At 44.2% G+C, this 27259-nt stretch overlaps 1 protein-coding gene across 1 annotated transcript in view; it reads right to left on the bottom strand.

Annotated features, from left to right (window-relative positions):
• The window catches only part of HMCN1 (hemicentin 1), a 330831-nt gene that overhangs the window by 174096 nt on the left and 129476 nt on the right, over positions 1 to 27259 (bottom strand). The window contains exons 20-30 of the mRNA XM_083506699.1: positions 25983 to 26095; positions 22892 to 23051; positions 21471 to 21645; positions 16966 to 17093; positions 14957 to 15229; positions 14399 to 14494; positions 13469 to 13663; positions 11525 to 11655; positions 7932 to 8079; positions 6917 to 7043; positions 1480 to 1634 (exon numbers count right to left, since the gene is read on the bottom strand). Of these exons, the coding sequence (XP_083362825.1) occupies positions 1480 to 1634; positions 6917 to 7043; positions 7932 to 8079; positions 11525 to 11655; positions 13469 to 13663; positions 14399 to 14494; positions 14957 to 15229; positions 16966 to 17093; positions 21471 to 21645; positions 22892 to 23051; positions 25983 to 26095 (1701 nt within the window). The remainder of the gene's footprint in view (positions 1 to 1479; positions 1635 to 6916; positions 7044 to 7931; positions 8080 to 11524; positions 11656 to 13468; positions 13664 to 14398; positions 14495 to 14956; positions 15230 to 16965; positions 17094 to 21470; positions 21646 to 22891; positions 23052 to 25982; positions 26096 to 27259) is intronic.

Below are 27259 nucleotides of genomic sequence, written 5' to 3'. Positions count from 1 at the left end.
TACCAAGTCATAGAGTGAACAACAGCATTTAGGACCACAACCTTTTTAATGTTTTAAAAAACCTGTTCACTGTAACTTGCGGCATAAGACAGAGTTAAAAAGTTAAAGGCAGCTTAGAGGACTCTGACCCTCCCTTAGCGTGTATCTGTTAGCTGGTTTTGCCATCACTGCCATGTTGGTTTGAGACCACGTAAAAAGCCTCTGTCAATGTTTATCCTTTTGTGCTCAGTCCCTTGGGAGCTGGATTACTGCATCAAAAACATACCCTCAGATTGAACCATGGTAGGCAGACTTTTTACATGTACCCAGAAGACGTGGGAGCAACTACAGAGCCAAAGGCAAAGGAGAGGGGGGTTAAAAACGTCCCTTCAATTTAAACAGGAATGAAACAAATCCAGTGGAAGAGGTGATTTCAGATTGTCTCTCTTTTTCACTTACTATCCTCTTAGAAGGCAGACAAGTAAACAACTGATTAAATATTAACATTTCTTGTCTAGGTCTCACACCCACCCTCTGAAAGACTGTCTGCAGTTGGGGTCAAAGAGTCTAGGAAAGGTAATTGGATATACTGTCCCATTCAAACCTACATCGTCTGCCCTGTTCTATTTTGAAGGCCCAGAACATGTGGTCAGTTTGCATTGCACAGACTGCCCCCACACCCCACACAGATTATTCCCTTTTTTCCTCCTTTTCGGTCTCCTGTCTGTTTTTGTTCTCTCTGCACTCCAATGCAGCCTTGATGTGCAAGATCGCTAATGACCTCCTCTTAAAGCATTCTGGCAGTCTATCACAAGTTTCCTGTCTCAATTATTACATAAGATTCAAGTTGTTCTGCCTGGCTTCTGTCAGGGCTAGACAATAATTACAACCCCCACATAAATCTCTGCTACGTTTTTTCTGCCAGCCTTCCTTCCTTCCTTCGGTTCTGCTCACAATCTATGCCCTGGAGAATGTCTGCAAATTCTCTACTTACGCTGAAATTAACTAAGAAGTGAGGTCAAGCTTTCCTGACAAAGATCCCCCATCAACTCCTTCCGAGATAAACGGGTTCAGCAAAAAGAATCACCTCACCAATCTGGCAGTCTTCAGGCACTTTTAACAACTTTTTTTTTTTTTTAACATATGTTGTCTGCTTATTTCATTTACGAATGACTTCCTATGAAGCATCTCAAAGCAAATGCCCAATAAAGAATAAGGGGTTTCTGCTGGTTCAAAAGCTGGAGAGGGGGCAGGTTTTTTTGGAATCTTGGGAGCAACGAATAAGAAAACTTTAAATTTGTTAATTCTCTCTGTCGCAGTTGGGATATTGCGCTATGTGCCTGGGAATAAATGATATAAACTAAAATGCATTTGCACTGAGAGATGTGTGTGTGTGTGTGTGTGTGTGTGTTAGCCAGGATTATCAAGCGCTTCCACTGTTTTCCTTACCAAAACAAACAGAAAATATTTGCTAAGATCATGCATATGTAAGTTACTTACCGTGGATTGTGAGTTTGAGTTCCTTAAACTGTTTGCCAGCAGAATTGGCTGCACTGCACTGATAGCGCCCTTTGTCTATTCTCCGAGCGCTCTTAATGTGCAGGATCTGGCCTTCATCCAAAACCTCAATATTAGGATCCCCTAAGAAGAGTGGCCTGGAGGAAAAAAAACACACACAAAAAAACACCACCACTTCTGTGATACTGTGGGTGCACACAAGCCACAATGAGTAACCTGGAACTTATTTCTGCATAAACATGCCTAGGATTTCACTATGTGGAATACACCACTCCTTCAACTCATCAGTATTGGGTTATTGTAACCAAACGGGTGTATCCAGCTGGGATCCCCAAACTGATGGCAAAATGAGTCTCCCACCAATGAAATGGGGATCATAGAAATATTTAGCAGTTCCCCCTCCCCCTTAATTCCTCCACTACCATCTCCATTGCTGTTCTGAAAGGTCGCCACATCTTCTAAATCAGATTATTCAGGGGAGATGCAAGGGCGAGGGGAAATTGCCAAGCAACACCGTCATTCATTCATTCATTCAGCCTTTATTGGCATAATATCAAAATTTAAATGATATACCTATTAAGATATACTACAATGTCACTTCCAGATGACCTTTTTATTGAGCACTAATTGGCGCTGTGGGTAAAACCACAGAGCCTAGGACTTGCCGATCAGAACGTCGGCGGTTCAAATCCCCGCGATGGGGTGAGCTCCCGTTGCTCAGTCCCTGCACCTGCCAACCTAGCAGTTCGAAAGCATGTCGAAGTGCAAGTAGATAAATAGGTACCACTCCAGCAGGAAGGTAAATGGCATTTCCGTGCCCTGCTCTGGTTCGCCAGAAGCAGCTTAGTCATGCTGGCCACTGTATGCTGTACGCCGGCTCCCTCGGCCAATAAAGCAAGATGAGCGCCGCAACCCCAGTTGGCCACGTCTGGACCTAATGGTCAGGGGTCCCTTTACCCTTTAATTCCCCTTTGGTTGCACCAAGTTTGTGAGGAGGTTAGGCATTTTCATTCCAAATGCACATTTCTAAATGCAGTTTGATATGTTTATGGAGCAGAGGACTGCACCAGAACATTTTAGGAAATATGAAAACTAGTGAATATCTAAGTTCAATGTCTGTATTTTAGTCCGAGAGGTATGGATCAAGTCACAGTTCCTACTGAAATCTGCAGAGATCTGAGTTCCTCATGCATGTCCAGCCATAACCCTACTAGGTCAACCTGCTGCACATAAATGGTGCGTCTGCATTACAAAATTCAAATCAATGTAAAAATCTACTGAATTGTCACAGCGTCAACAAACTAAGGAACTGTGGAAGCTGCAGTTCTAAGCAGGAAGCTAGGGATCAGCAAGCAGTCACCCTTAGGGTTTCACTGAACAAAATCACATTGTTCCAACATTTAAACCTGGCTCCTAACAGTTTACATTTGTTATGTAAAGGTAAAGGGACCCCTGACCATTAGGTCCAGTCATGGCCGACTCTGGGGTTGCGGCGCTCATCTCGCTTTATTGGCCAAGGGAGCTGGCATACAGCTTCCAGGTCATGTGGCCAGCATGACTAAGCCGCTTCTGGCGAACCAGAGCAGCGCACGGAAACGCCGTTTACCTTCCCGCTGGAGCGGTACCTATTTATCTACTTGCACTTTGACGTGCTTTTGAACTGCTAGGTTGGCAGGAGCAGGGACCAAGCAACGGGAGCTCACCCCGTCACGGGGATTCGAACCGCCGACCTTCTGATCAGCAAGTCCTAGGCCCTGTGGTTTAACCCACAGCACCACCCGCGTCCCTTTATTTGTTATGTAGATGTGCCCAAACAATTCGAAGCCACAGTCTGACAGCATTTTTCAATTATTAAACTTCTTAACTTAGGATCTCCTTCCTTGGGGGGTTTGAAGCAGAGATTGGATGGTCATCTGTCATGGATGCTTTAGCTGAATTTCCTGCAGTGCAGGGGGTTGGACTAGATTCTATAATGGGAAAATCTTTGACCCCCCCCCCCCGATGTTCCTGAACCACATTTACCATCAGCTCCAGCCGGCATGGCCAATAGTCAAAGCTGATTGGAGTTGTGATTTCACAACATCTGGAGGGCCAAATGTTTCCCTTCCTCAATCTTAACCATCTGAACCTGTGTGCAAAGTGGTTCCAAAATACCCAAAGATAAAGCATCAGGTAACAGCTACCGGCAGTGTTCTACACTGTACAGATTTCCAAGTTGCAGTTGCCATTAGAATATCCACTTTGGCCACTGGCCTGCATTACGAAACGCTAATGCTATTTGTCCAAGAATATTTATATACTCATTTTTGTTGTCCAACTAACATTTGTACTGCCAAGTTCAATCCCCTAACGGGCTTTTCCTGGAAGATGTGTAGTTCAGAGGCTCAAAATCTCAACTCTGCAGTATACTGTGCTGGAGTGTAACTCTGCGCATCTGTAAAAACATTTCACCTTCTTCTCTATTCTGCCGAACAAATAAAATAATAGGCTTGATCCACTTGCAATGTCTCCTGGGATCACTCACATTCATTTCATTAAGGCTTCCATTCACAAGTTTCCAATACACCGCTGTTCATGCGGCTGTTTTTTGAAAAGATATGAAAATGACATCTGCAGATTGATCTTAAAGCCCTGAGAACCTGCTGTCTCGGTTCACACAAAGCCTTGTTTCACCCTAGGACTACAAACGTCACAAGAAGGTATGGTCTAGTACCTGTTTTCAGCAGGTTTTTACATTCCTAAAAGCCATGGTGGTGTTCATTTACTAAAGATGAATGGCTGAAAATAATGTTTTAGCATATGTCAGCGTGTCTGCCAAATCAGTAGATGACAGGTAGAAGAGGAGCTTCCCTGGGCTTTGTGATTACATTTTGGGGGAACATGAGTAACCTTTTGCTACAAAATAAAAAAAAAATCCTTCCAGTAGCACCTTAAAAAGGTAAAGGGACCGCTGACCATTAGGTCCAGTCGTGGCCGACTCTGGGGTTGCGGCGCTCATCTCGCTTTATTGGCCGAGGGAGCCGGCATACAGCTTCCAGGTCATGTGGCCAGCATGACTAAGCCGCTTCTGGTGAAACAGAGCAACACACGGAAACGCTGTTTATCTTTCCGGCGGAGTGGTACCTATTTATCTACTTGCACTTTGACATGCTTTCGAACTGCTAGGTTGGCAGGAGCAGGGACCGAGCAACGGGAGCTCACCCTGTCACGGGGATTCGAATTGCCGACCTTCTGATTGGCAAGCCCTAGGCTCTGTGGTTTAACCCACAGCACTACCTGCATCCCATACCAAGTTTGTTATTGGTATGAGCTTTCATGTGCATGCACACTTACTGAACTGGGCATATGAGCAGCTTTAACTTTTATCTGGGCTTGCCAATCAGTTTATGTGAATTTAAAGGCGATTATGTCTCTACTTTTTCCTAGGGGGGAAATCCCTTTCATCCAAGTGGCAACCTGCACCCCCCCTCCCCCCGCTAAATTTAGATTTTCCCAAGCAATCCCATAAAAGAAGAAATTCCAATATAAAACTGTGTGTTACTCGACTGTGAACACACTGAAGCACATTGTCTGTAGGTTGTATCTTTATTTTGCTTTTCATGTGCTGCAGTCTGTCACCACACTCCCTACTTCGTTTTGCTTCCATCGGCCCAAAGGAAAGGACGCCGCCTGCCTTTTCCCAACCACGTTCACATTTTTTGTTTCTTCATTTATTTTATGGGAGCGCTTTTGCACAGAACGGCTCTTGCACAAAACAGCTGTATTAAAAAGAACCGGTGCTGTTTTTTCCTAGGAAAAAAGAGGTGCTGGAACTCACCACAAATGGCTCCCTTGTTCTGATGAAATGGCAACGGTGCCCACCTGAGGGGTGCCAGAACTGAGTTTCGATGAGTTCCAGCAAAGAAAGGAAAAAAGAGGACTGGTGTGCGGCCCAACTGTAGCTGTGTGCACCCATTTGGGTGGTGTTGTGGTCTAGACCACTGGGCCTCTTGGGCTTGCCGATCAGAAGGTCAGCGGGTCGAATCCCTGCGATGGAGTGAGCTCCCATTGCTCTGTCCCAGCTCCTGCCAACCTACCAGTCCGAAAGCACACCAGTGCAAGTAGATAAATAGGTACCACTGTGGCGGGAAGGTAAACAGCGTTTCCGTGGGCTCTGGTTTCTGTCACGGTGTCCCGTTGCGCCAGAAGCAGTTTAGTCCTGCTGGCCACATGAGCCAGAAAGCTGTCTGTGAACAAAAAACCAGCTCCCTCGGCCTGAAAGCGAGATGGGTGCCGCAACCCCATAGTCGCCTTTGAATGGACTTAACCAGGAAGTTAGATTATCCTCCACCAGGGCCAGGGCCTTCTCAGTGATGGCTCCGACCTGGTGGAATGCTCTGTCCCATGAGACCAGGGCCCTGCGGGATTTAACTTCCTTCCGCAGGGCCTGTAAGACAGAACTATTCCACCTGGCTTTCAATTTGAACTTAGCCTGATCTTTTATTCCCCCTCCTTCCTTCCCTCACCCTCCCCTTTTTATGAAGATTACCCGCTCTGGGATCCCACAGCTAATTCTCCCCTGGTCTCCTCGCTGGCCCAAATAGGACTGATTTAGCCAGCTAGCCCTGGTGATCATCTAATGTTTATTGGATGGATTTCCCCCCTAAACTCATTTTTTATTTTATTGTTATTCACGTTTTATACCGTATTTTATTCTGTTTTTTTGTAGCATCAATTAAGTGTTTTAAATTTGTTGTTAGCCGCCCTGAGCCCGGTTTTCTGAACGGGGAAGGCAGGGTATAAATAAAAATTTATTACCGTATTTTTCGCCCTATAGGACGCACTTTTTCCCCTCCAAAAATGAAGGGGAAATGTGTGTGCATCCTATGGGGCAAATGCAGGCTTTCGCTGAAGCCTGGAGAACGAGGGGAGTCGGTGCGCACCAACCCCTCTCGCTCTCCAGGCTTCAGGAAGCTATCCGCTAGCCGTGGGAGACCCAGCTCTCCCAGGGCTAGCGGAGACCTTGCCGGCACTCAGATGCTTGGGGCGCGCTGAGCTCCGCACGCCCCAAGCTTCGGGATTAGCACAGCGCTCCGCTAGCCGTGGGAGAGCCGCGCGGCTCTCCCACAGCTAGCGGAGACCTTGCCGGCACCCAGAAGATTGGGGCGCGCTGAGCTCAGCACACCCCAAGCTTCGGGCTTAGCGCAGCGCATCTGGGGGGGGGGAAATAATATTTTTTTCCTTTATTTCCCCCCAAAAAACTAGGTGCGTCCTATGGGCTGGTGCATCCTATGGGGTGAAAAATACGGTATTTATTATTATTATTAACCTTCCAGGGGTCCTTTACGCTTACGTTTACTTTTACCGATCTATGAACAAGAAGACAACAGTTCCTCGTCTCTCTTTACTATGTTGCATCAATGTAAGATAGGGCACTTACTTTCCATCTTTGAACCACTGGATAATGGGGAGAGGAGTACCACTGACTCTGCATTCCAAGGTGGCATCGTGGTTGAGGACGACGGAAACTTCGCTAGATGTGTCGGCACCTCTTATGGTGGGTGGGACTTGGTGGGAAAGGAAACAATGAGAATCACTAGTCAAACAGGAGGAGGAGAGTGGTTAAACAAAATGTATCATGCTCCCTGACACTTATAGATGGGGCTAGACCACATCGAAAGAAGAAGCAACCAAAATTAGTAAGGGCCAAGGTTAAAGCTTATTGGGAAATGATGTATAATGAAATGAAAAGGATGTTTAAAATAACCTTTGTAAAAAAAAAAAAAAGCAACCCAATAAAAACAGAAGCTGTTCTTTTAGGAATTATAGGGAGAGAACTACCTAAAATGTATAGAAATTTATTCATGCATGCTACTACAGCGGCAAGAATGTGACTTGACCAAAAATGGAAAGAAGCAAAAGTCCTAGCAAAGGAAGAATGGATACAAAAACTTACGGAATATGCAGAAATGGTGAAACTTACCGGAAGAATTAAGAAATCAAGATAAGTTTTTAAAAAGAATGGAAATGGTTTATCGAATCTTTACAGATAAATTGCAAATAGATCAAAACATTGGCAGGATTACTGTAACAATCTGCAGTATATATTTAAAGAAAATGAATCAAGGAGCAAATTACGTTCATTTGGATATGAAAAGAAGATATTAAAAACAAATTTAAGGAACCGCAGAAAGAGGGGGAAGGAAGTCAAGTTTTGAAATGTCAAAATGATTGTAAAATTAGTGAAATGTATAAACTTGAAAAGTATAAAGAACAAACAAAATTAGTAAGGGCTGCTGGGCACTTAGATGTTATTGTTAAAAAGAGGCAAGAAATCCTGAGTTGGCATTAGGTGCCCCACCACTGTTCTATAACTTGTGCTTATATTAAATGTCAGGTATACTTGAAATACTAAAGGCTACTTTTTCAAGATTACTATCTTTAACAATACCAACCTCGCACATCTACACTGAAGAATTTCTCTGAGCTTCCTGCTACATTGGTGGCTTTACATGAATACAGTCCAGCATCGTCGGTTGCAGCTTTAAGAAGTTTCAACAGCTTCCCATTGTTCAAAATCTGCAGAGTGCTGCTCTCCACCACCTGAAAACAATCCAAGAGCAACTAATTCAACACCTGCCAAATCTAGCATCTGAATAATCTAACTTACCCACACCATTTCCTGGGCCTAAATAGGCCAGTCATACTTTAACAGTATTCCTGAAAGTTATAAAGCATGATCTGCAATTAGGAGTCATGGCAGAGGCTAAATAATTTTACGGATGGCAATAAATTATCACTATGATCTTCCAAATCTGAAGAGGCAGTTGTTTCCTTAACTAGTTTTCTACTAGGGCAAGGACGCAGGCAGCATGACTGGAAAAATCACTATAGCCCAGAGCTATAATAACCCTTCCACTCTTGCAGCCCATCACATCATGAGCACAAGTGAATAACTGATTTACCGTATTTTTTGCTCCATAAGACGCACTTTTTTCTTCCTAAAAAGTAAGGGGAAATGTCTGTGCATCTTATGGAGCGAATGCATGGTCCCTGGAGCTGAATTGCCCAGGGGCAAAAAGCAGATCATGCTTTTTTTTTTTTTTTGAAAGAGGGAAGGGGGTGTTGAAACAAAGCCGCTGATCGTTCGCTGATCAGGGAAAGAGATAAGGGCCGCTAGAAGAAGAAGAAGAAGAAGAAGAAGAAGAAGAGGAGGAGGAGGAGGAGGAGGAGGAGGAGGAGTTTGGACTTGATATCCCGCCTTTCACTCCCCTTAAGGAGTCTCAAAGCGGCTAACAATCTCCTTTCCCTTCCTCCCCCACAACAAACACTCTGTGAGGTGGGTGGGGCTGAGAGACTTCAGAGAAGTGTGACTGGCCCAAGGTCACCCAGCAGCTGCATGTGGAGGAGCGGAGACGCGAACCCGGTTCCCCAGATTACGAGACTACCGCTCTTAACCACTACACACACTGGCTCTCCAGTGTGATGCAGTAGGCTGCCTGGGAGGGTGGAGGTAAAAGCCCATGGATCCTCAGGATTTTTACATTGGGTCACCCCAAATTCACCATCAGATCACATAGCATGTCCATGGCTACAGCCTGCACCCAAAAAATCACACACCTACTGTTTCCTGGGGCTGCAATGGTGCAAAAATGTGGTTACAAAGCATGGGTCCACGTGGATCCTCGGGATTTTTGCATTGGGTCACCCCAAATTCACCATTAGATCACATGTCTGTGGCCACAAGCATGAACCACAAAAATCATACATCCACTATTTCGTTCCGGATATTTCTTTCTCTTGTTTTCCTCCTCTAAAAACTAGGTGCGCCTTATGGCCAGGTGCGCCTTATGGAGCAAAAAATACGGTATATTGTTCAATACCTACTTCTCCAAACATTGAAAAGTTTCAGGGTCACGGAATTTATCCAGGTTTGCTTTGCTTTGGAAGGACGTCACTGGAGACTTACTGGTGTTTTTGCAATATTTGACTTGCTGTTAGCACCTGTCTGTCTCGAGAGACAATGGAGTACACCTCTGGGGGTGAAGTCAAGCCACTGCATTAGCAGCACCGAAAGAACCTCCCTGGGGCACAAGCCTGGGCCTTGTGTACAGAGGTCCTGGGCTGCCCAGATGACAAGATTCACTCTCTTGGCTAAGTGGACCAAAAGAAAGCAGAGCAATGTATATGGAACCAGCTTGGCTGCACGGGTTGCCAAAAGGAGGAGTACAAGGTATCACCCAACCATCCTAGGGACTTCAGATGCGTTTTACCCCTTAGCCGTTCATTCTCCTGGAGATATCCCACAAAGCAGTGGAGATTTAGGATCACAGCTTTCCTTCTCTTAGGTGGGTATATTTGAGTTTATTTACATATATAAAAGCTGGACACAGGTGGAGGTAAACCATACACATCACTTGGAAAGACAGGCAAACTAATGCCAGTGTGCTGGAAGAAGCAAAGATCACCAGTGTTGAAGCAATGATTCTTCAACACCGACTTCGTTGGACTGGTCATGTTGTGCGGATGCCTGATTATCATCTTCCAAAGCAACTACTCTATTCCAAATTTAAAAATGGAAAGCGTAATGCTGGTGGTCAACAAAAGAGGTTCAAAGACTCTCTCAAGGCAAATCTAAAAAAATGTAGTATAAACACGGACAACTGGGAAACACTGGCCTGCGAGCGCTCCAGTTGGAGAACAGCTTTTACCAAAGGTGTCATTGACTTTGAAGATGTCCAAACTCAGGACAGGACAAAAGGGAGAAATGTGCTAAGAGGAAGGCACGCTTGGCAAACCCTCACCGTGATCAACTCCCACCCAGAAACCTATGTCCCCACTGTGGAAGGACATGTGGATCCAGAATTGGCCTCCACAGTCACTTACGGACTCACTATTAAAACTGTGTTCATGAAAAACAATCTTACTTGGCTACGAGTGATCACCATAGAAGAAGAAGACTAGCCTTCTTCCCTATGGCTATGCTGGCTGGAGATGATGGGAATTGGAGTATAACAACACCAGAAGGCCTATAGGTTCTATCCCCAGGCTCAAACAGACAGCTATAGTCCACTGAAGCCAAAAGTATGCCATGGCCTATGGCTAGCGCAATAAAAAATATATGATTTCTGAAGCCAAAAGCCTTCAATATGCATTCTATTATGGTAATGGTGGGATTTTACCAGCAACTCAATAAAGACACAGTAATGAGGAAAGATCAAAGTTGGATGTAGGACATTATTTGTTTTACAACATTCTGAAGAGAACATACTCAACTGCCAGGCATCCTGCTAACATCTTGCACCTAAATACCATGACATCTGTCTTAAGACATCCTCACAGGGCCAATTAATGACCCTGTTTGTCACCTGACAAAAATATATATGGATTTGAATACCTATAGTCTACTTAAATTTGTCCACAACTGGACAAATTTGCTGCTTGGTGGTCAGTTGTACGCAAGGGCATGGGTAGTCTATACCCAAAGAAAAATCAAAACCCAAGAGTAAGGAGCTATAGCTTCAGCTTGCAGAATAAAACATGCCGATGAGCTAAATTTGCATTCGTATTTACACACAAACACACTACTCAACCTGGCTCCAAGTCTCAGGCTTCCAGGTAAATGAGGACATTGGGCCAGCATAGAAATAACAGCAGAAACATAGGTAGGTAGAGTAAAAGACAGGGCAGCAGGGGGGAGAATTCAGGGAACACTCTGAGCCGCTAGAGTTATACTTCTTAATTAACAAATGATTGTTTTCACCAAAGTACAGTTCTTTGCAAGGGATTACATGGAATGTCCATTGTAATCATTAAGCCACACAGCAACCTACAATTTGAAGTATTAAACACTGCTTAAATATATGCAGCACTCAGTCCAAATCTATCCGAAGGAAACAACCATCACCAAAGAGCAGTTAGCAAAAAAATTACAGAGTTCTTCCTAAAAGCTTTCAGAAAGCTTTTACTGGGGAAGAGGAATTAACTTTGTTGGGTTTTATTTATTTTACCTGTAGGGCGAGGGAGAATCAGTCACACCTATACATACCTGAACATCAGCTTTGTACCAAGTGATGATGGGAAATGGGTTGCCAGATACCTCACAGAACAGACTTAGGGGCTGATTAATAGTCACAGATGCATTTGTTACCTTGTCCTGATCTCTGATTTCAGGTGGAACTGCAATCAAAGAAGCTGAATAAATACTTATGTGGACATTTGGGTGCTTGGTTTTGCTTTTTAAAAAGATATTATTTTATTAACTATTTATTCATTTCATAAAATTTATAAACTGCTAAATTGCAAAAACACACCCTCAAAGCGGTTTTTACAAAATATAACACTGCAAAATCAAGAAAGATTTACAACCCTGCTTCGAGGCAAACAAGAGTAAAAATACTAAAACAGATTAAAATTACCTCAACTTACTAAGTATCTGCGTAAAGGTAAAGGTAAAGGGACCCCTGACCATTAGGTCCAGTTGTGACCGACTCTGGGGTTGCGGCGCTCATCTTGCTTTATTGGCCGAGGGAGCCGGAGTACAGCTTCCGGGTCATGTGGCCAGCATGACTAAGCCGCTTCTGGCGAACCAGAGCAGCACACGGAAACGCCGTTTACCTTCCCGCCGGAGCAGTACCTATTTATCTACTTGCACTTTGAGGTGCTTTCAAACTGCTAGGTTGGCAGGAGCTGGGACTGAGCAATGGGAGCTCACCCTGTCGCGGGGATTCAAACCGCCGACCTTCTGATCGGCAAGTCCTAGGCTTTGTGGTTTAACCCACAGCGTCACCCGCGTCTCTGACCTCAGCATAGCATGGTTTATTATAAACAACATCATGGAAGCACTGAGTGGACAATCAGGCATCATTGTGCAGGAGAGAGAGGATGAGATGGACTCTGAAGCAGTCTGGCATAGATCCTAAGGGACATGGCTTGTGCTTATGCCTCTATTGGGTGGCTCTTTGTGCATCCCTGGGAAAGGTCATTCCTTTTATTATTTCATCCACATGATCACTCTTTCTGCATTCCTGAGTTGGCATGGAAAAGGTGTGGGATAACCGGTTTGCATGTCCCCATGAGCTCCCGTTGCATGCAACGGGAGCTCATGGGGATTCGAACTGCCGACCTTCTGATCAGCAAGTCCTAGGCTCTGTGGTTTAACCCACAGCGCCACCCGCGTCCCTTAAGCATCTGGGTAGGCTTGTCTAAACAGGAACATTTTTAGCAGGAACTGAGAAGGCTACAGTGAAGATGCCTGCCTGATCTCACTAGGCAGAGAGTTCCAAAGGGCAGACGCTGCCACACCAAACAACTGAGTTCTTACAAATGCAGAACAGATATTATGTGGCACCTGCAGCAGTGCCAATTCCACTGATCGAAGCGGGCATTCTTGTATTTTTTATTATTTAGCTTCCACTCACAGTGAAGTGTGCCCCCACCCCTGGGGTTGACATTTATTCAACTAATATTGAAAACCTAGTCAATTTGCAAGCAGAGCCTTGTTGTTGTTTTTTAAAAAAATCAATTTTGAAGTCGATTGAAAGAATAAAACAAACAACATTTGTAAATATAGCATTAGGTAAAAAGGTAAAGGTAAAGGACCCCTGGATGGTTAAGTCCAGCCAGAGGAGACTATGGGGTGCAGCGCTCATCTCGCTTTCAGGCTGCGGGAGCCGGCGTTTGTCCACAGACAGCTTTCTGGGTCATGTGGCCAGCATGACTAAACCGCTTCTGGTGCAATGGGACACCGTGGCAGAAACCAGAGCACACAGAAACGCCATTTACCTTCCCGCCACAGTGGTACCTATTTATCTACTTGCACTGGTGTACTTCTGAACTGCTAGGTTGGCAGGGGCTGGGACAGAGCAACGGGAGCTCACCCCGTCGTGGGGATTCGAACTGCCGACCTTCCGATCGGCAAGCCTAAGAGGCTCAGTGGTCCAGACCACAGCGCCACCCTATAGCATTAGAAATATATTTGGTGCTTGTTTACCATGAACTTTCAGGTTGTAAGTTTTTTCTGTGCTTCCAGCTTCATTGACCGCAACGCAGACGTATTCTCCATTGTCATATGGTGTGACTGAATCAATAACCAGCAGGGTGCCATCTTCCAAGATTGAAATGCCAGGTTCATTTCCAGTTAGCTCCTTGTTATTATGCAACCATTTTATCACAGGCTTTGGGGTACCTGCAGAGAAGGACAGAGCGTGCTATACGTGGCTTCTGAAATTTCGCTTAAAAAAAGGAAATACTTTAATAATAAGGTTTTTGGGAGTCTTCAATGAAACACAGGCCAGTAATTTAACTGACACAAGCCCTGTATGGAGACAACAACAACCCAAGAACAAAGCACTAGATTGTCTAACAATGCACTTAGATTGTATATAATTTTAATTAAATTTTCTGCTTTACAATTTAAAATACTCATTTTTACATCCTTAAGATATCAATGAGTTCCCTTCTTCTCTTTCCATGGTTCATTTTGCATATCACAAATCCCTGCATATTTTACCAAAAAAAAACCTATACCATTCAGTATTCCATTATTGCATCCATCAAAACTTGTTTGAATTTATCTTAATGCTGCCAGCGTTTTCATCTGTACACAATTATTTCCCATATATTCAATAAACATTTCCCAATCTTCTTTAAACATATGCTTTCTTGTTCTCTTATTCTATATGTTAAGTCTGCAAGCTGTGCATATTATGTCAACTTAAGTTCTCATTCTTCTTTAGTTGGGACCCACAATGCACTCCAATTGAACTATGTCAGCACACCCAGTGAATTTTTAAAACAATTAACTGGGTTTTCTTCCACTCTACCAGGAGTAGCTACTGGCAATGTGGCAGAGAAGATACCTCAGGTTTCCAAGAACAATTGCAGGAGATTCTAGGTACATGAATAACATTGCATTCCATACCTTTGGCTGGACATGGGAAGGCAACTCGTTCCTTTGCTACTCTTTCCTGCAGTGGAGTGTTGTACGGCGGATCAAGCGCACCTACAGTAGGAGGTTCTAAAGTGAGGGAAGGAACAGAAATTAAATATTGCGTCGCTTGATTTCCCAAAACGTGTAAGTTTCTCAAAATTCTGTTTTAAAACTCAGAAATACGAATTAATCTGATACAGTGGCACCTCAGTTTTGGATCATCTCTGTTGACAAACGTTTCGGTTTTCAAACGCTGCAAACCCGGAAGTAAATGCTTCAGTTTTTGAACACGCCTCAGAAGTTGAACATGAAACATGAGCTACTGAGTTTTTGGTTTGCGAACGTTTCAGAACTCAAACGGTCTTCCAGTATGGATTATGTTCAAAAACCGAGGTACCACTGTATTCAAATTACATAGTTACTCATAAATTACTCAGACAAAATACATATTTTTTCGTCACATGCTTCTTGTTTTGTGCTATAGCATACTAAAAATTAAAGGGACAATCCATTACTGTGCTAACATTTTTGGCTCCAACGCTATAGTACCTTGAACGTGGACCATTATCTCAGCTTCATCGCGGCCGGCAATGTTACTTGCCACACATTTGTAGATTCCCAAGTCGGATATCAAGACTTTGCTGATTCTGAGAGCCCCGTCTGAAGAGGCACCATATTGCCTGTTGTCTACCAAAATGGGATTTTGGTCTTTAAGCCAAGTGATCGTTGGAGGTGGGACCCCATGTGCGTTGCAAGGTATATCGATTCTGGAACCAGCTTTTGCTTTCATCACTCGAGGCCCACGTTGTATCTTTGGAGGAACTAGGCAAAGTGAGTTAGTTAGTGCTGAAACAGAAAGGTTTTATCAGATCCTTCAGTAAGATATGATCGATGGGAGTGCAGCACTTGGCCTCTACATGGCTTAAAGACTTTGAAAATCAACATAGAGCACCCTCTTAACTATCAACCCCAGCTAGAATGGCCTATGGTCAAAGCGGTGGTCCAGAAACATCTAGGGAGCCATAGGTTACCCATCCCTGCTCTTAACCATGCTGATCGTGGAGCAAATTCCAATTGCTAAAGCACATAAAGAAGCATAAAAAGGTAAAGGTAAAGGGACACCAGATCATTAGGTCCAGTCGTGACCAACTCTGGGGCTGCGATGCTCATCTCACTTTACTGGCCGAGGGAGCTGGTGTACAGCTTCCGGGTCATGTGGCCAGCACGACTAAGCCGCTTCTGGTGAACCAGAGCAGCGCACTGAAATGCCGTTTACCTTCCCGCCAGAGTGGTACCTATTTATCTACTTGCACTTTGACGTGCTTTCGAATTGCTAGGTTGGCAGGAGCTGGGACCGAGCAACGGGAGCTCACCCCATCGTGGGGATTTGAACCGCCGACCTTCTGATTGGCAAGTCCTAGGCTCTGTGGTTTAACCCACAGCACCACCCGCGTCCACAAAGAGCCATATGTTGAGTTTATTTAGGGCAGAATTCAATGTTGTGTTTTTAACATCGTTCCATCAGCGCAGGCATTCCAGCTTCCCAAACAGAACCATCTCCCCTCTCCTCCCCTTGAATACAGAGGAGGGGGAGAGGATGCAGCCGCCAAGGCCCAGTCCCTGTGATGCGCTAGCTCTGAACTGCAGAGAGCAGAAATCCGCCCTGAGCGGGAAGAATGGGGGAGCAGAGCAGAATGCAAGGAGTCTTCATTTTTATTATTATTTAAAAAATGCTTTTTGCATGCATGTCTAATCTTACCCCTTTCTCCAATTTATTCATTGGTGTGCATTTTTATTTTTTGTAAATCTACCAAAGAATAATAATAATTTTAAAATATGGGATTAAGGGGTTTTCTCAGGATAGTGGAGGGCTTGTATGCTGTGTCCCGTTGGTGCAAATGCCCTGTGGGCAGGAGAACAAGAAAAAAAGGGAGTTGAGGAGGGTCAGTTGGAGAGGAGTGAGAAATGTCCCTATTTTCCCCCGAGGTATGTTGGCGGGTCTGTGATTTTGTGGGTTGGTTTTTTTTAATATAATTTTTTATTAGGTTTTTTTAAAAAACATATCATTTTCAACAGTAATTAAACATACTTTTACATCTTATTCAAATTTTTGACTTCCATCAATTCTGTCTAAAAATTGTCCAATCTAATCTCTCAGTATGCATTTCTTATTTTCCCCATTACATTTCAAACTCATAACCAATTATCTTCTTCTACTTTGTAACACTTCGTATATTTCTCCTTACAAAACTTCTTGCGGTCCTACTAGCGTAATTTGTTGATTACAGATTTTGTGGGTTTCTTTGGCATCTGGAAAAGCTCTTAAAGATGCCTGCTACACTGCACTTTCTTTCCATTAAGATAGGATTTGTGGAAGAGGACATTCCAACAGACTGTGCCCAAGAAGCCTTAGGGTGTCAAGACCCAGGCATCCCTCCTAAAAAAATATGGGAAGATTCTGGTGCCAGCAACTGAAGTAGTACCTCTGCATGTATGTCTAGACTCCCCCCCCCCCCACTAACTCAGAAAGGACTCTTACTGCACTCTAAACAGCTTACCATGTACATTGAGCTTCACTGACTGAGTCGCATTCCCAGCAATGTTTGTGGCTACACAGAGATACGTGCCACTGTCTGAAACCCGTGTCTCTGTGATCTTCATTGACCCTGAAGGGAGGAAGGTGTGCCTGGAAAAAGCAGGAAACAGATATGACTATATAAATATTTACCATGAGGGGGAATGCACGTTGCTGAGATATTAGTAATGAATACCACACGCTAAACGGCATCTGTTCAGTATTATTTTTTGCTCAGATTGGCCTGGTTTTCACCTAACTGTGCTTGTGATCTGTCTTACGTCTTCCTTCTACATATCTCGCGAATGAAGTAAGAGACTGAGAACAACAACAACAAAATAATTCCCCTTTTAAATATGCCATGCCATCCAATCTATGGAGAAATTAGTGGATTTTTCTATCGTGCTTCTACACTTGAGGAAGTGTCCCCCAGCCCAGCCCATATATCATCGCATGGCGTGTTCACTGAAAACAGGAATTGAGGGACCTCTATTGGAAGTAAAACTTTACCGGTCCAGAAACAGGTCCCTTTGGGTGTTAGCCACTGAAGGAGGTGTACCAAAATGGCTGGGCACAGGGCCCCACTGACCATAAAAACCCCAATGTTCCCCACTCCTGTTTGTGGGCAGCTGAAGGGAACTGTATAACCTTTCCAAGAGTAGTTTGATATTACTGCTGAGTGCACAACAAGCATGCACAAGACCTATAAAATCTTTGGAGAAAAGCACATTTCTAACAATATCTGTATTTTGGCTCACGTATTGTTTTGGGAAACACAAATTACATAAAGGTAAAGGACCCCTGACAGTTAAGTCCAGTCGTAAACAACTCTGGGGTTGAGGCTCATCTCGCTTTACTGGCCAAAGGAGCCAACGTTTTGTCCACAGACAGTTTTTCCGGGTCATGTAGCTAGCATGACTAAGCCGCTTCTTAGTCAGAGCAGTGCACAGAAACGCTGTTTACCTTCCTGCCGGAGCGGTACCTATTTATCTACTTGCACTGGCATGCTTTTGAACTGCTAGGTTGGCAGGAGCTGGGACCGAGCAACAGGAGCTCACTCCGTCGTGGGGATTCAAACTGCCAACCTTCCGATCAGCAAGCCCTAGGCTCTGTGGTTTAGACCACAGTGCCACCCACAAATTACATAGGCTCACGTTAAAATGTAAACTGAACCAAATTTCTCCCCCATCCCTGGTCAGAAGAAGTGACAGACCATATATTCAATGTATTCTTTGAAAAGGAGGGATTCTCTGTGTTAGTAATAGTCTCCATGCTTATACTTCATCCTAAAGTCATTAATGATGATTTACAACAAATTACTATACTGCTACTAACAGCAAAGCAGTGCATTGCAGGGAAAAAATGGAAAAACAGAAATCTTCCTACCAAAACTTGATTAAGAAAAACATGGCAAACTATATTAGTGATAAAACATACATGTGAGGAAAAACACAATACTTAATAATCAAGGAAACAAACGAATTGAAAGGTGGGTCTTGTTTTTCCATTTCTGGAATGATGAAATAAATGATTATATTTCCCCCTTTAATTTATTCATGGTATTATAGAGTTTTGGTTATATTGTCTCTCTCCCCTCTTCATATGTCATTTCCTTGTTGCTATGGTTGTTTGTTTTTCCTATTTTTCATTTATTTATTTTCTTGTCTTTTTTTCTTCTTGCACTTCTTGAGAAGCAAAGCAGCTTTCATCCCACACCGTCACAACCTAGTATTGATAAAATTTATTTTTAAAGAAGAAAAAGAAATAGGTATCCATGCCAAAATGAAGTGCAGCTCAAAACAGAGCTATGATTTCGTTCCCAAGTGTATATTCTGACGCTATGTCTGAGCCATGTAATCCCAGTCAGGTGAGGAACGGAAAATGAGGGGCAGGGAGACAGTGAAGCCAAGCTAAACAGCAGATAGACAAAGCCATGACAGGAATGAGACTTGGAAACAAGAAAAAGCTGGGAGACAGGAGCAGAACCTGACGCAAGACCAAGAACGACGCTACGCAATCAGCAACTGCGCATGATATCCATTGCTGCAAAATACCCACTTCCAACTGTACATCAAGGCAGCCCCACGTTTTTGTTTTTTTTAAAAAAACCAATAATAGCATTTCATGAAGAAAGTTCTCAGCCAGGAATGGGAAACTGGATCTGCCCCATGGGCCAGATCCTGACCACTCCCAGCCCCTGCAGGCCAACGAGACCCCCACCCACCACCTGAGAACCATCTGACATGAAGCTAAGTGCTCACCTTTGTGGTTTGAAATCAAACTGCACCAGCAAAGGAACAGAGGGCTTGAAGGTGCAGCCGTCTCTTAATTTGATTTGTAAAAATTTGGAAAACTAATAATCATATTAAAAAGCTTCTGAGCAAGCTAATACCTTGCTTTTTATCTACCATCCTAAAACCAATTGCAATTATTCTGAAACAAAAAGAAAACTTTACTTAATGTGTGTTTTTTTAAATTTATTTTTGTGCCTCTGTTCCAGCCAAAACCTAGATAGATCCCCCTATAGACTGACTCTTCTTATATCATCTGGGGGTGAGGAACACTCAAAAATACAACTCCCCACATGCCAACTGAAATGGTAAGCCTACACCACCTGACTGCTTTGAACACGTGCTTTTACTCTGGGTTCAAAACCAAAAGGTGTGGATCTCTTAAAATGGAGAGACTACAACGTTGCAATTTATTCTGCAAACTACTGTGTCGTCGCAGACAACACTGTCTATACATGATGGCCCCGATCCAATGCACAAGAGCAGCACACGGCTAAGCAGCAGCGCTATTGGAATCAGGCCCGTATTGGGAATCTGATAGTCAAAGGTACGGCACTGATACGTCTACAATATGTTGTCTTACTGTGGCCCAATACAGTGGTGCCCCGCAAGACGAATGCCTCGCAAGACGGAAAACTCGCTAGACGAAAGAGTTTTCCGTTTTGGAGGTGCTTCGCAAAACGAATCTCCTATGGGCTTGCTTCGCAAGACGACAATGTCTTGCGAGTTCCTGCTGGTTTCCCCCCCCCCCCCCGTTTTCTAAGCCGCTAAGCCGCTTATCAGCTGATCCGATCAGCAGATAAGCCGCTAAAAGCCGCTAATAGCACTAAGCCGCTTATCAGCTGATCCGATCAGCAGATAAGCCGCTAATAGCGCTAATAGCGCTAAGCCGCTTATCAGCTGATCCGATCAGCAGATAAGCCACTAAAAGCCGCTAATAGCGCTAATAGCGCTAAGCTGCTTATCAGCTGATCCGATCAGCAGATAAGCCGCTAAAAGCCTCTAAAAGCCGCTAATAGCGCTAATCCGCTAATCCTTCAATGGGCTTGCTTTGCAAGACGGAAAAAACCGCTAGACGAAGAGAATCACAGAACGGATTCTTTTCGTCTTGTGAGGCACCACTGTATGAGTTTGAGGCTCAGCATTGAGTTCTTGCAATGTGGCTTCCATGCTTCAGTTATTGGGGGTGGGTGGATTAATTTCATAAGACTTTTCTGCTGGGAAACGTTTCAAGGCTATATGGATGAGTTGGCATTTTCTTGTTGCTATTCTTATGTCAAATAATGTTCTGTAAAGCTACCCCTGGCCTGAAAAAATGAAGCATTTCAGAAAGTTTGAAACTTGTTTTGTTCTTGTAACCACATATTAGAGGAGGGCACATAGCATTACAGTACTAATACATAAGCAATACGCGCAGCCAGAAAGTGTGGAAACTGCATGGTAAAATCCTATTAGATTGTCTAATTTGAACAAAGTGTATTTTGCAATACAAATTCACAATACTGCCTTGTACTCAGCGTGGAAAACCACAAAAAGCACAGTGGGATTTGGAAGAATTTGTTGATTCTGATGCAAACCCTCCAGGGTCAACTTAAGGATTTCAGCAAACAGACCAGAGAAACTGGAATCAAAATTTTGGACCCTAGAGAACTGAGATAAAGCTAAGATTTCTGGCACGGCCCAGGAAACTGTATTAAAAGACCACACCAGAAAGATTTTTTATTTTTATTTTGGTACATTTGTGCGTTTTACTGAATGAAAAATCAGGCAGCCATGCAAATATGCGAGCAATCAACAAGGCAAATTCACAACGGTGAACCTCAGGCAGAGCTTATCTGTGCCACAAACTTATTTATGAGTTTTATATCATTTAGCACCATGGCTTCCCCTCAGAGAACCCTACTACTTATAAATTGGTGAGGTTGCTGAGAAAGATCACCTGCTTCTACCCCACAGAAGAACATTTTCTTGGATTCCCTATAAAAAGGAAATTAATTAAAAACAAGAAAAAAGGCACATTGCACTACAGAACTCCCGTTCCTGGTGAACGGAAATAAAAAAGTAGGATGAAACACTACTTTTGGATACCTTAAATATAACATGGTAGATCTTTATAAACACAAGAGAGTATCTAGCAAGCCCTGGATGTTTTTATTTTGAATTTGCTCTACAGATGACAAACAAATAGAACTCTTACCTTGGAGAGTATGGAGAGATAAGCTGCATTTCTTTAGCCCAGGTTATTATAGGTGGCGGCAAACTTTTCACCTCACAGGGAAGTGTGACCTCTTCCCCTGCGGTCACTGAAATCTCTATTGGATTGTCCCGTGAAAATCCTTGCAGATCTCCAGGTCTGGACACTCTAGGTTTCACTGCAATAGAACATTCATATAATCAAAGCATATCTAGGTATTCTATTCCTATATGTTTCGCCCTGGGAAATCCTCTTTTACCCTTTCATTCCTATTTTGTTTTATTTGGCATCTGTTATTATATTTGGTTCTGTTTTGCTATTGCTGTTGTTGTTATTGCACACGCACTCATCCAGGCACCAAAGCTTATTATATACAAAAGCATTTCACTTCAGTTTAATGCACAGCTGTCAACTTACAGATTTGAAAATAAGGGACCAGCAGCCTCGAAAATAAGGGATCAGCAGCCAAAATAAGGGATTTTCCAAACACAGCTATGTTCAACTTCTGAGCCCCTCCAAGCCAAAGGCAGAAAGCCCAGCCAGCAGCCAAACGAAGCCTCAAGCGGTGGTTCCCACAGCGCAGCAACCCGGCAAAGGGGATGCAGCAAGGGAAACCACCATCACCTCTCTGCTGGGAAGCGCTGAGCAAAGGCGAGTCCCCAGGCAATGCAGCCGATTTGATCAGCACAAGGCATGCAAGCTCCACCACCCAGTTGTTCTTAGACTCCTTATTGGGTGAGCAATGCAGCCAAGCAACACAGTTGGAGCCTCCCTCCTTCCTGGCCGGCCGGCCGGCCGGCAGGCAGGCAGAGAAGCTGCTTCCTTTGAAACCCGGGAAATTTAAGGGACATCATCAATAAGGGACAGCAGCAGGACACAGTGCTGGGATAAGGGACTTTCCCACCAAATAAGGGACGGTTGACAGCTATGGTTTAATGTGTGCTGCATTCTGGATCCGCTGCATGCTCCATTCACAACTGCCAAAAATGCTTATAGTCAAAACACTGGAACTGGAGGATAGAGGCAAAGGGATAATCACTATCCCGCTCCCTGCTGAATCCTAACCCAAGGCTGGATTTCAATTCAGGTCATCCAACAGTCTATCCTCTGGACTTCTCAAGCACCCCATGTTGGCTATCTTACCAGGCATGAATATTCAGGTGTCAGTTACATCTTGATAAATGCAGTAGTGAACCACATAGTGGGGTGGACCTTTCCTTTCCTTTCTCCTTCCCTTCCCTTTCTCCTTTCCTTTCCTTGGCAATCACTCGTAGCCAAGTAAGATTGCCTCCCATAAACATGGTTTTAAAACTGAGTCCATAAGTGACTGCGGTTTTGAACATGCCCCCCGCACGAATCACATCCACAACCCGAGGTTCCACTGTAAACATGATCTGAATATGCAGGCTTTAGTATTTACTTACCATAGACAGTCAGTTGAACTTTGCGCGTTGCATAGCCTGCCGCATTGGTTGCAGTGCAGATGTATTCCCCAGACTCCTCGCCTCCTGGAGAAACTACGTAGAGACTCCCATCAGACCCCACAGAAAATTTCAGATTGCTGGGAGAAATAACCTCTCCTTTCTGGGGAAGACAGAGAAAATAATAATAATAATAATAATAATAATAATAATAATAATAATAATAATAATAATAATAATTTATTATTTGTACCCCGCCCATCTGGCTGGGTTTACCCAGCCACTCTGGGCGGCTTCCACAGAGACCAAAAATACACTAAAGTGTCACACATTAAAAACCTCCCTGAACAGGGCTGCCTTAAGATGTCTTCTGAATGTCAGGTAGTTGTTTATCGCTTTGACATCTGGTGGGAGGGCATTCCACAGGGTGGGTGCCACTACTGAGAAGGCCCTCTGCCTGGTTCCCTGTAACTTGGCTTCTCGTAGTGAGGGAACCACCAGAAGGCCCTCGGCGCTGGACCTCAGTGTCCGAGCAGAACGGTGGAGGTGGAGACACTCCTTCAGGTATACTGGACCAAGGCCGTTTAGGGCCGTTTAGTTAGGACATAAATATTTTTAATGGGGGGGGGACCTACAAAGGGACATTCATAAGCGGGTAGGATCATCAATGTCCGTTCCATATGGACTGGCCCCTGAGGTTCTACTTCAAGCAGCTGAGTCTATTTCAAGATGGATGGGTAACTAAAGAACCACATATTCCCATGCAACAGGCATAGGCAAACTCGGCCCTCCAGATGTTTTGGGACTACAACTCCCATCATCCCTAGCCAACAGGACCAGTGGTCAGGGATGATGGGAACTGTAGTCCCAAAACATCTGGAGGGCCGAGTTTGCCTGTGCCTGCCATACAAGCTCACCCAACTTCAAAGGTCTTCATTGGAGGCCCTGCTCAAAATTCTACCAAAAGGTAGGGCTTTGTTGGCTGTGGGGCTCTGATTGTGAAACACACACACACAAACAAACACACCTCATCTATTCACTCAGTGCTTTATGCTCTGTAGGCATCAATTAAAAACAGTACTGTTTACTCCATTACCTTGCAGACATGTTCTTATTTATAGTTAAGCTTTTGATGCATGCCTTTGAAGATGTCTACGAAGATGCTTTTATTGATTTATTTCACTGCTGTTTTAGCTACGTCACTTTTATTTATTCTATGGACTTGTGGCAATACACCTTGGGAACTAAGACTGGAAGGCAGGATATAAATATTTTAAGTAACTAAACCTATGTATTTATTGAAGCCATGAGGATTGCCAAGCGTTACTTGGTAGTTTTTGTAGGCTAGTTAATGGGGCCAACGTGAATGAGTAAGGGTGAGGGAAAAGAAAGGCAAACCTTGCTTATTTCTTAGGCTGGCTTCATGTTGGCTTGCTATTGTTCGAGGATATATTTATTTTTTAAGATGACATTTCCTTCTAGCAATGAATGCTCTCGAGATTTTGGTAATATGCATACTGAATGAATGAATGAATGAAACTTTATTTGCATCAGTCGTCGGCCACAGCAACAAAAAGCATTGCGATATACACTGAACAAAATAAAAGTTGGTTATATAAAACACGGTTTAGGGTCCTGAATCAGCAGTCAAATACAGTGGTGCCCCGCAAGACGAATGCCTCGCAAGACGGAAAGCTCGCTAGACGAAAGAGTTTTCCGTTTTGGAGGTGCTTCACAAAACGAATTTCCTATGGGCTTGCTTCGCAAGACGACAATGTCTTGCGAGTTCCTGCTGGTTTTTTCCCTTTCCCCCCTTTTTCTAAGCCGCTAAGCTGCTTATCAGCTGATCCGATCAGCAGATAAGCCGCTAAAAGCCGCTAAAAGCCGCTAATATCGCTAATCCGCTAATCTGTCAATGGGCTTGCTTCGCAAGACGAAAAAACCGCTAGACGAAGAGAATCACAGAACGGATTCTTTTCGTCTTGCGAGGCACCACTGTAGTGGACCTTATTCTGATTGCCCCAGCTAGAAACCTTGCAACCTTTGCAGTCATCTGCTCCTCTTTACCTGACAGGAGAAACGACACTGTGGCAGTGGTTGTGCGACCCAGAATGGTCAATAAAAGAGGCGTAATAATCTTGTTCCTCAGGTCTTTGAAAAGAGTGCACGCAAGGAGGGCGTGCGCCACTGATTCGGTGCTGCCATCTCCGCAGGGACATAAGCGTTTTTCGTATGGAATCTGTTGGAATAGTCCCTCAAGTACAGCCGAGGGCAGTACATTCAGTCTTGCGAGGGTGAAGGCGCGTCTATATTTTGGAATTGCTAGGTTATACAAATAGGGTGCCAGAGAGTCAAATTGGAAGGATGGAAAATGGTCATACCACGGGCAAAATTTCCTTATTGTGGCCAAGTTGCTCTGATGCTCAGTATTATTTAGTAAAGGTAAAGAGACCCCTGACCATTAGGTCCAGTCGTGACCGACTCTGGGGTTGCGGCGCTCATCTCGCTTTATTGACCGAGGGAGCCAGCGTACAGCTTCCGGGTCATGTGGCCAGCATGACTAAGCCGCTTCTGGCAAACCAGAGCAGCACACGGAAACGCTGTTTACCTTCCTGCTGGAGCGGTACCTATTTACCTACTTGCACTTTGTGCTTTCGAACTGCTAGGCTGGCAGAAGCTGGGACCGAACAACAGGAGCTCACCCCGTCGCGGGGATTCGAACCGCCGACCTTCTGATCAGCAAGTCCTAGGCTCTGTGGTTTAACCCACAGCGCCACCCGCGTCCCCCTCAGTATCATTTAGGCGTTGGCAAATTAGACCGTTTGCTTTGCTATAACCCACGGTGAGTAGCTGTTGTGGGAATAAACCACAAGAGTGAAGTTTGGGGTTGACAATTTTCGACCAGGTACTCTTGTGACAGTCTTGTTGCACTAGGGATATTAGACCAGGAGGATTTGAGTTTAGGCGGAGCCAGAAGTTGAATGTCCTGCGTCAAATCCGTATTTCTACCGAGGGAAGACTGATTCATTGATTCATTCATTGCTACATGTCCAGCTAATTTTTCGCTATAAGCCACTCAAGACTTTGCAGTTACCTTGGACCAGACTATAGATGGCTTGGGTACTCCACTGGATTTGCAGGGCATTGTAACTGGGATGCCTTCTATGGTACTGAATATCTGCTGTCCATGCTGAATTATGGGTAGAACTGAAAACACAAACACACACAGGCATTTTGCAATTCACTGCTCATTTTTAACATCATGTTTTCCTTTGCACGTATAAAAACTTACAACCTATCGAGAACAGGTCTTGTGATTACATACTTAAGCCCCTCCTACGTTACAGTTTAGGACAGGGGTCTGCAACCCGCGGCTCCGGAGCCGCATGTGGCTCTTTTACACCTTTGCCGCGGCTCCGGGGTGGATACTAGCGAGGGGAGGAGGCGCATTGTGCGCCCCAACACTCCCCACTGTGGCGGGCGCTGTACTGGCTGTGACGTCGCATGGGGGCGGTGCGTGCATTAGTCACGCACCGTTCCGACGTCACCTTCCCGCCCGCCTGCCCGCTACATTGTAAGGGGCATGTACGCTGGTCACTGCATTGAAAGGGGACATGTACGCTGGTCACTGTTTTGAAGGGGAGTGAAGAACACACACCAAAAAAAAGGTAACTTGTTAATTTAACGTTTATTTCTATGAGGAGGAGTAATTCTGAGGGGTCAAACAAAAAAATAATAAAAAAGTGTCAAAAAAGTTATTTTTATAATGACGAGTTTTGTGGCTCCCAGTTTTTTTTCTTCGGAAACGGGTCCAAGTGGCTCTTTTTGTCTTAAAGGTTGCAGACCCCTGGTTTAGGAGGTAGACATTATGGTAGTGATCCAGCAGCTTCTCCATCAATGCCCCCCCTTTGCCAGCTCCTTTGAAGGTTTTAAGCTTTGAAAAAATCTCCTGTGTGGAGATTGCAGCTGGGGAGGGATAGTGTATCTGATTGAGACCCATGAAGCCCCCACCCACCCAACAATTAGGCTTGGGGAGGGAATATCCTTTTAAATTAGGTCCTCCAAATCTTTTTAAAGTGCAATTTAATTTTTGCAGACTTTTACCATCAACAGAATACTTTTATAACATGGGCTTGTTAAAATGTACGATGGGTAAAAATAATGAAATGGTTCTGTGAACACATTGTAAAACATAAGCTAGGCTAGATACCTCCAAAAAGAACAAGATTATTCATATTGCTCTTTCCTTAAACGTTTTTGCATTAACTGTAGATAAAATTGTATTGCAAATGAAGAAGGTGAGGAAAAAAGCCACTTGCCCAACTGCTCCCAGCGAATCTACATCTGGGGTGAGTTTGGAACATGTGGCTT

Source organism: Podarcis liolepis (assembly GCF_965112155.1).
Source record: "Podarcis liolepis genome assembly, chromosome: 6".
Lineage (NCBI taxonomy): Eukaryota > Metazoa > Chordata > Lepidosauria > Squamata > Lacertidae > Podarcis > Podarcis liolepis.
Note: the sequence above shows the minus strand (reverse complement) of the source record. Positions and strands in the feature narration are given on the sequence as shown.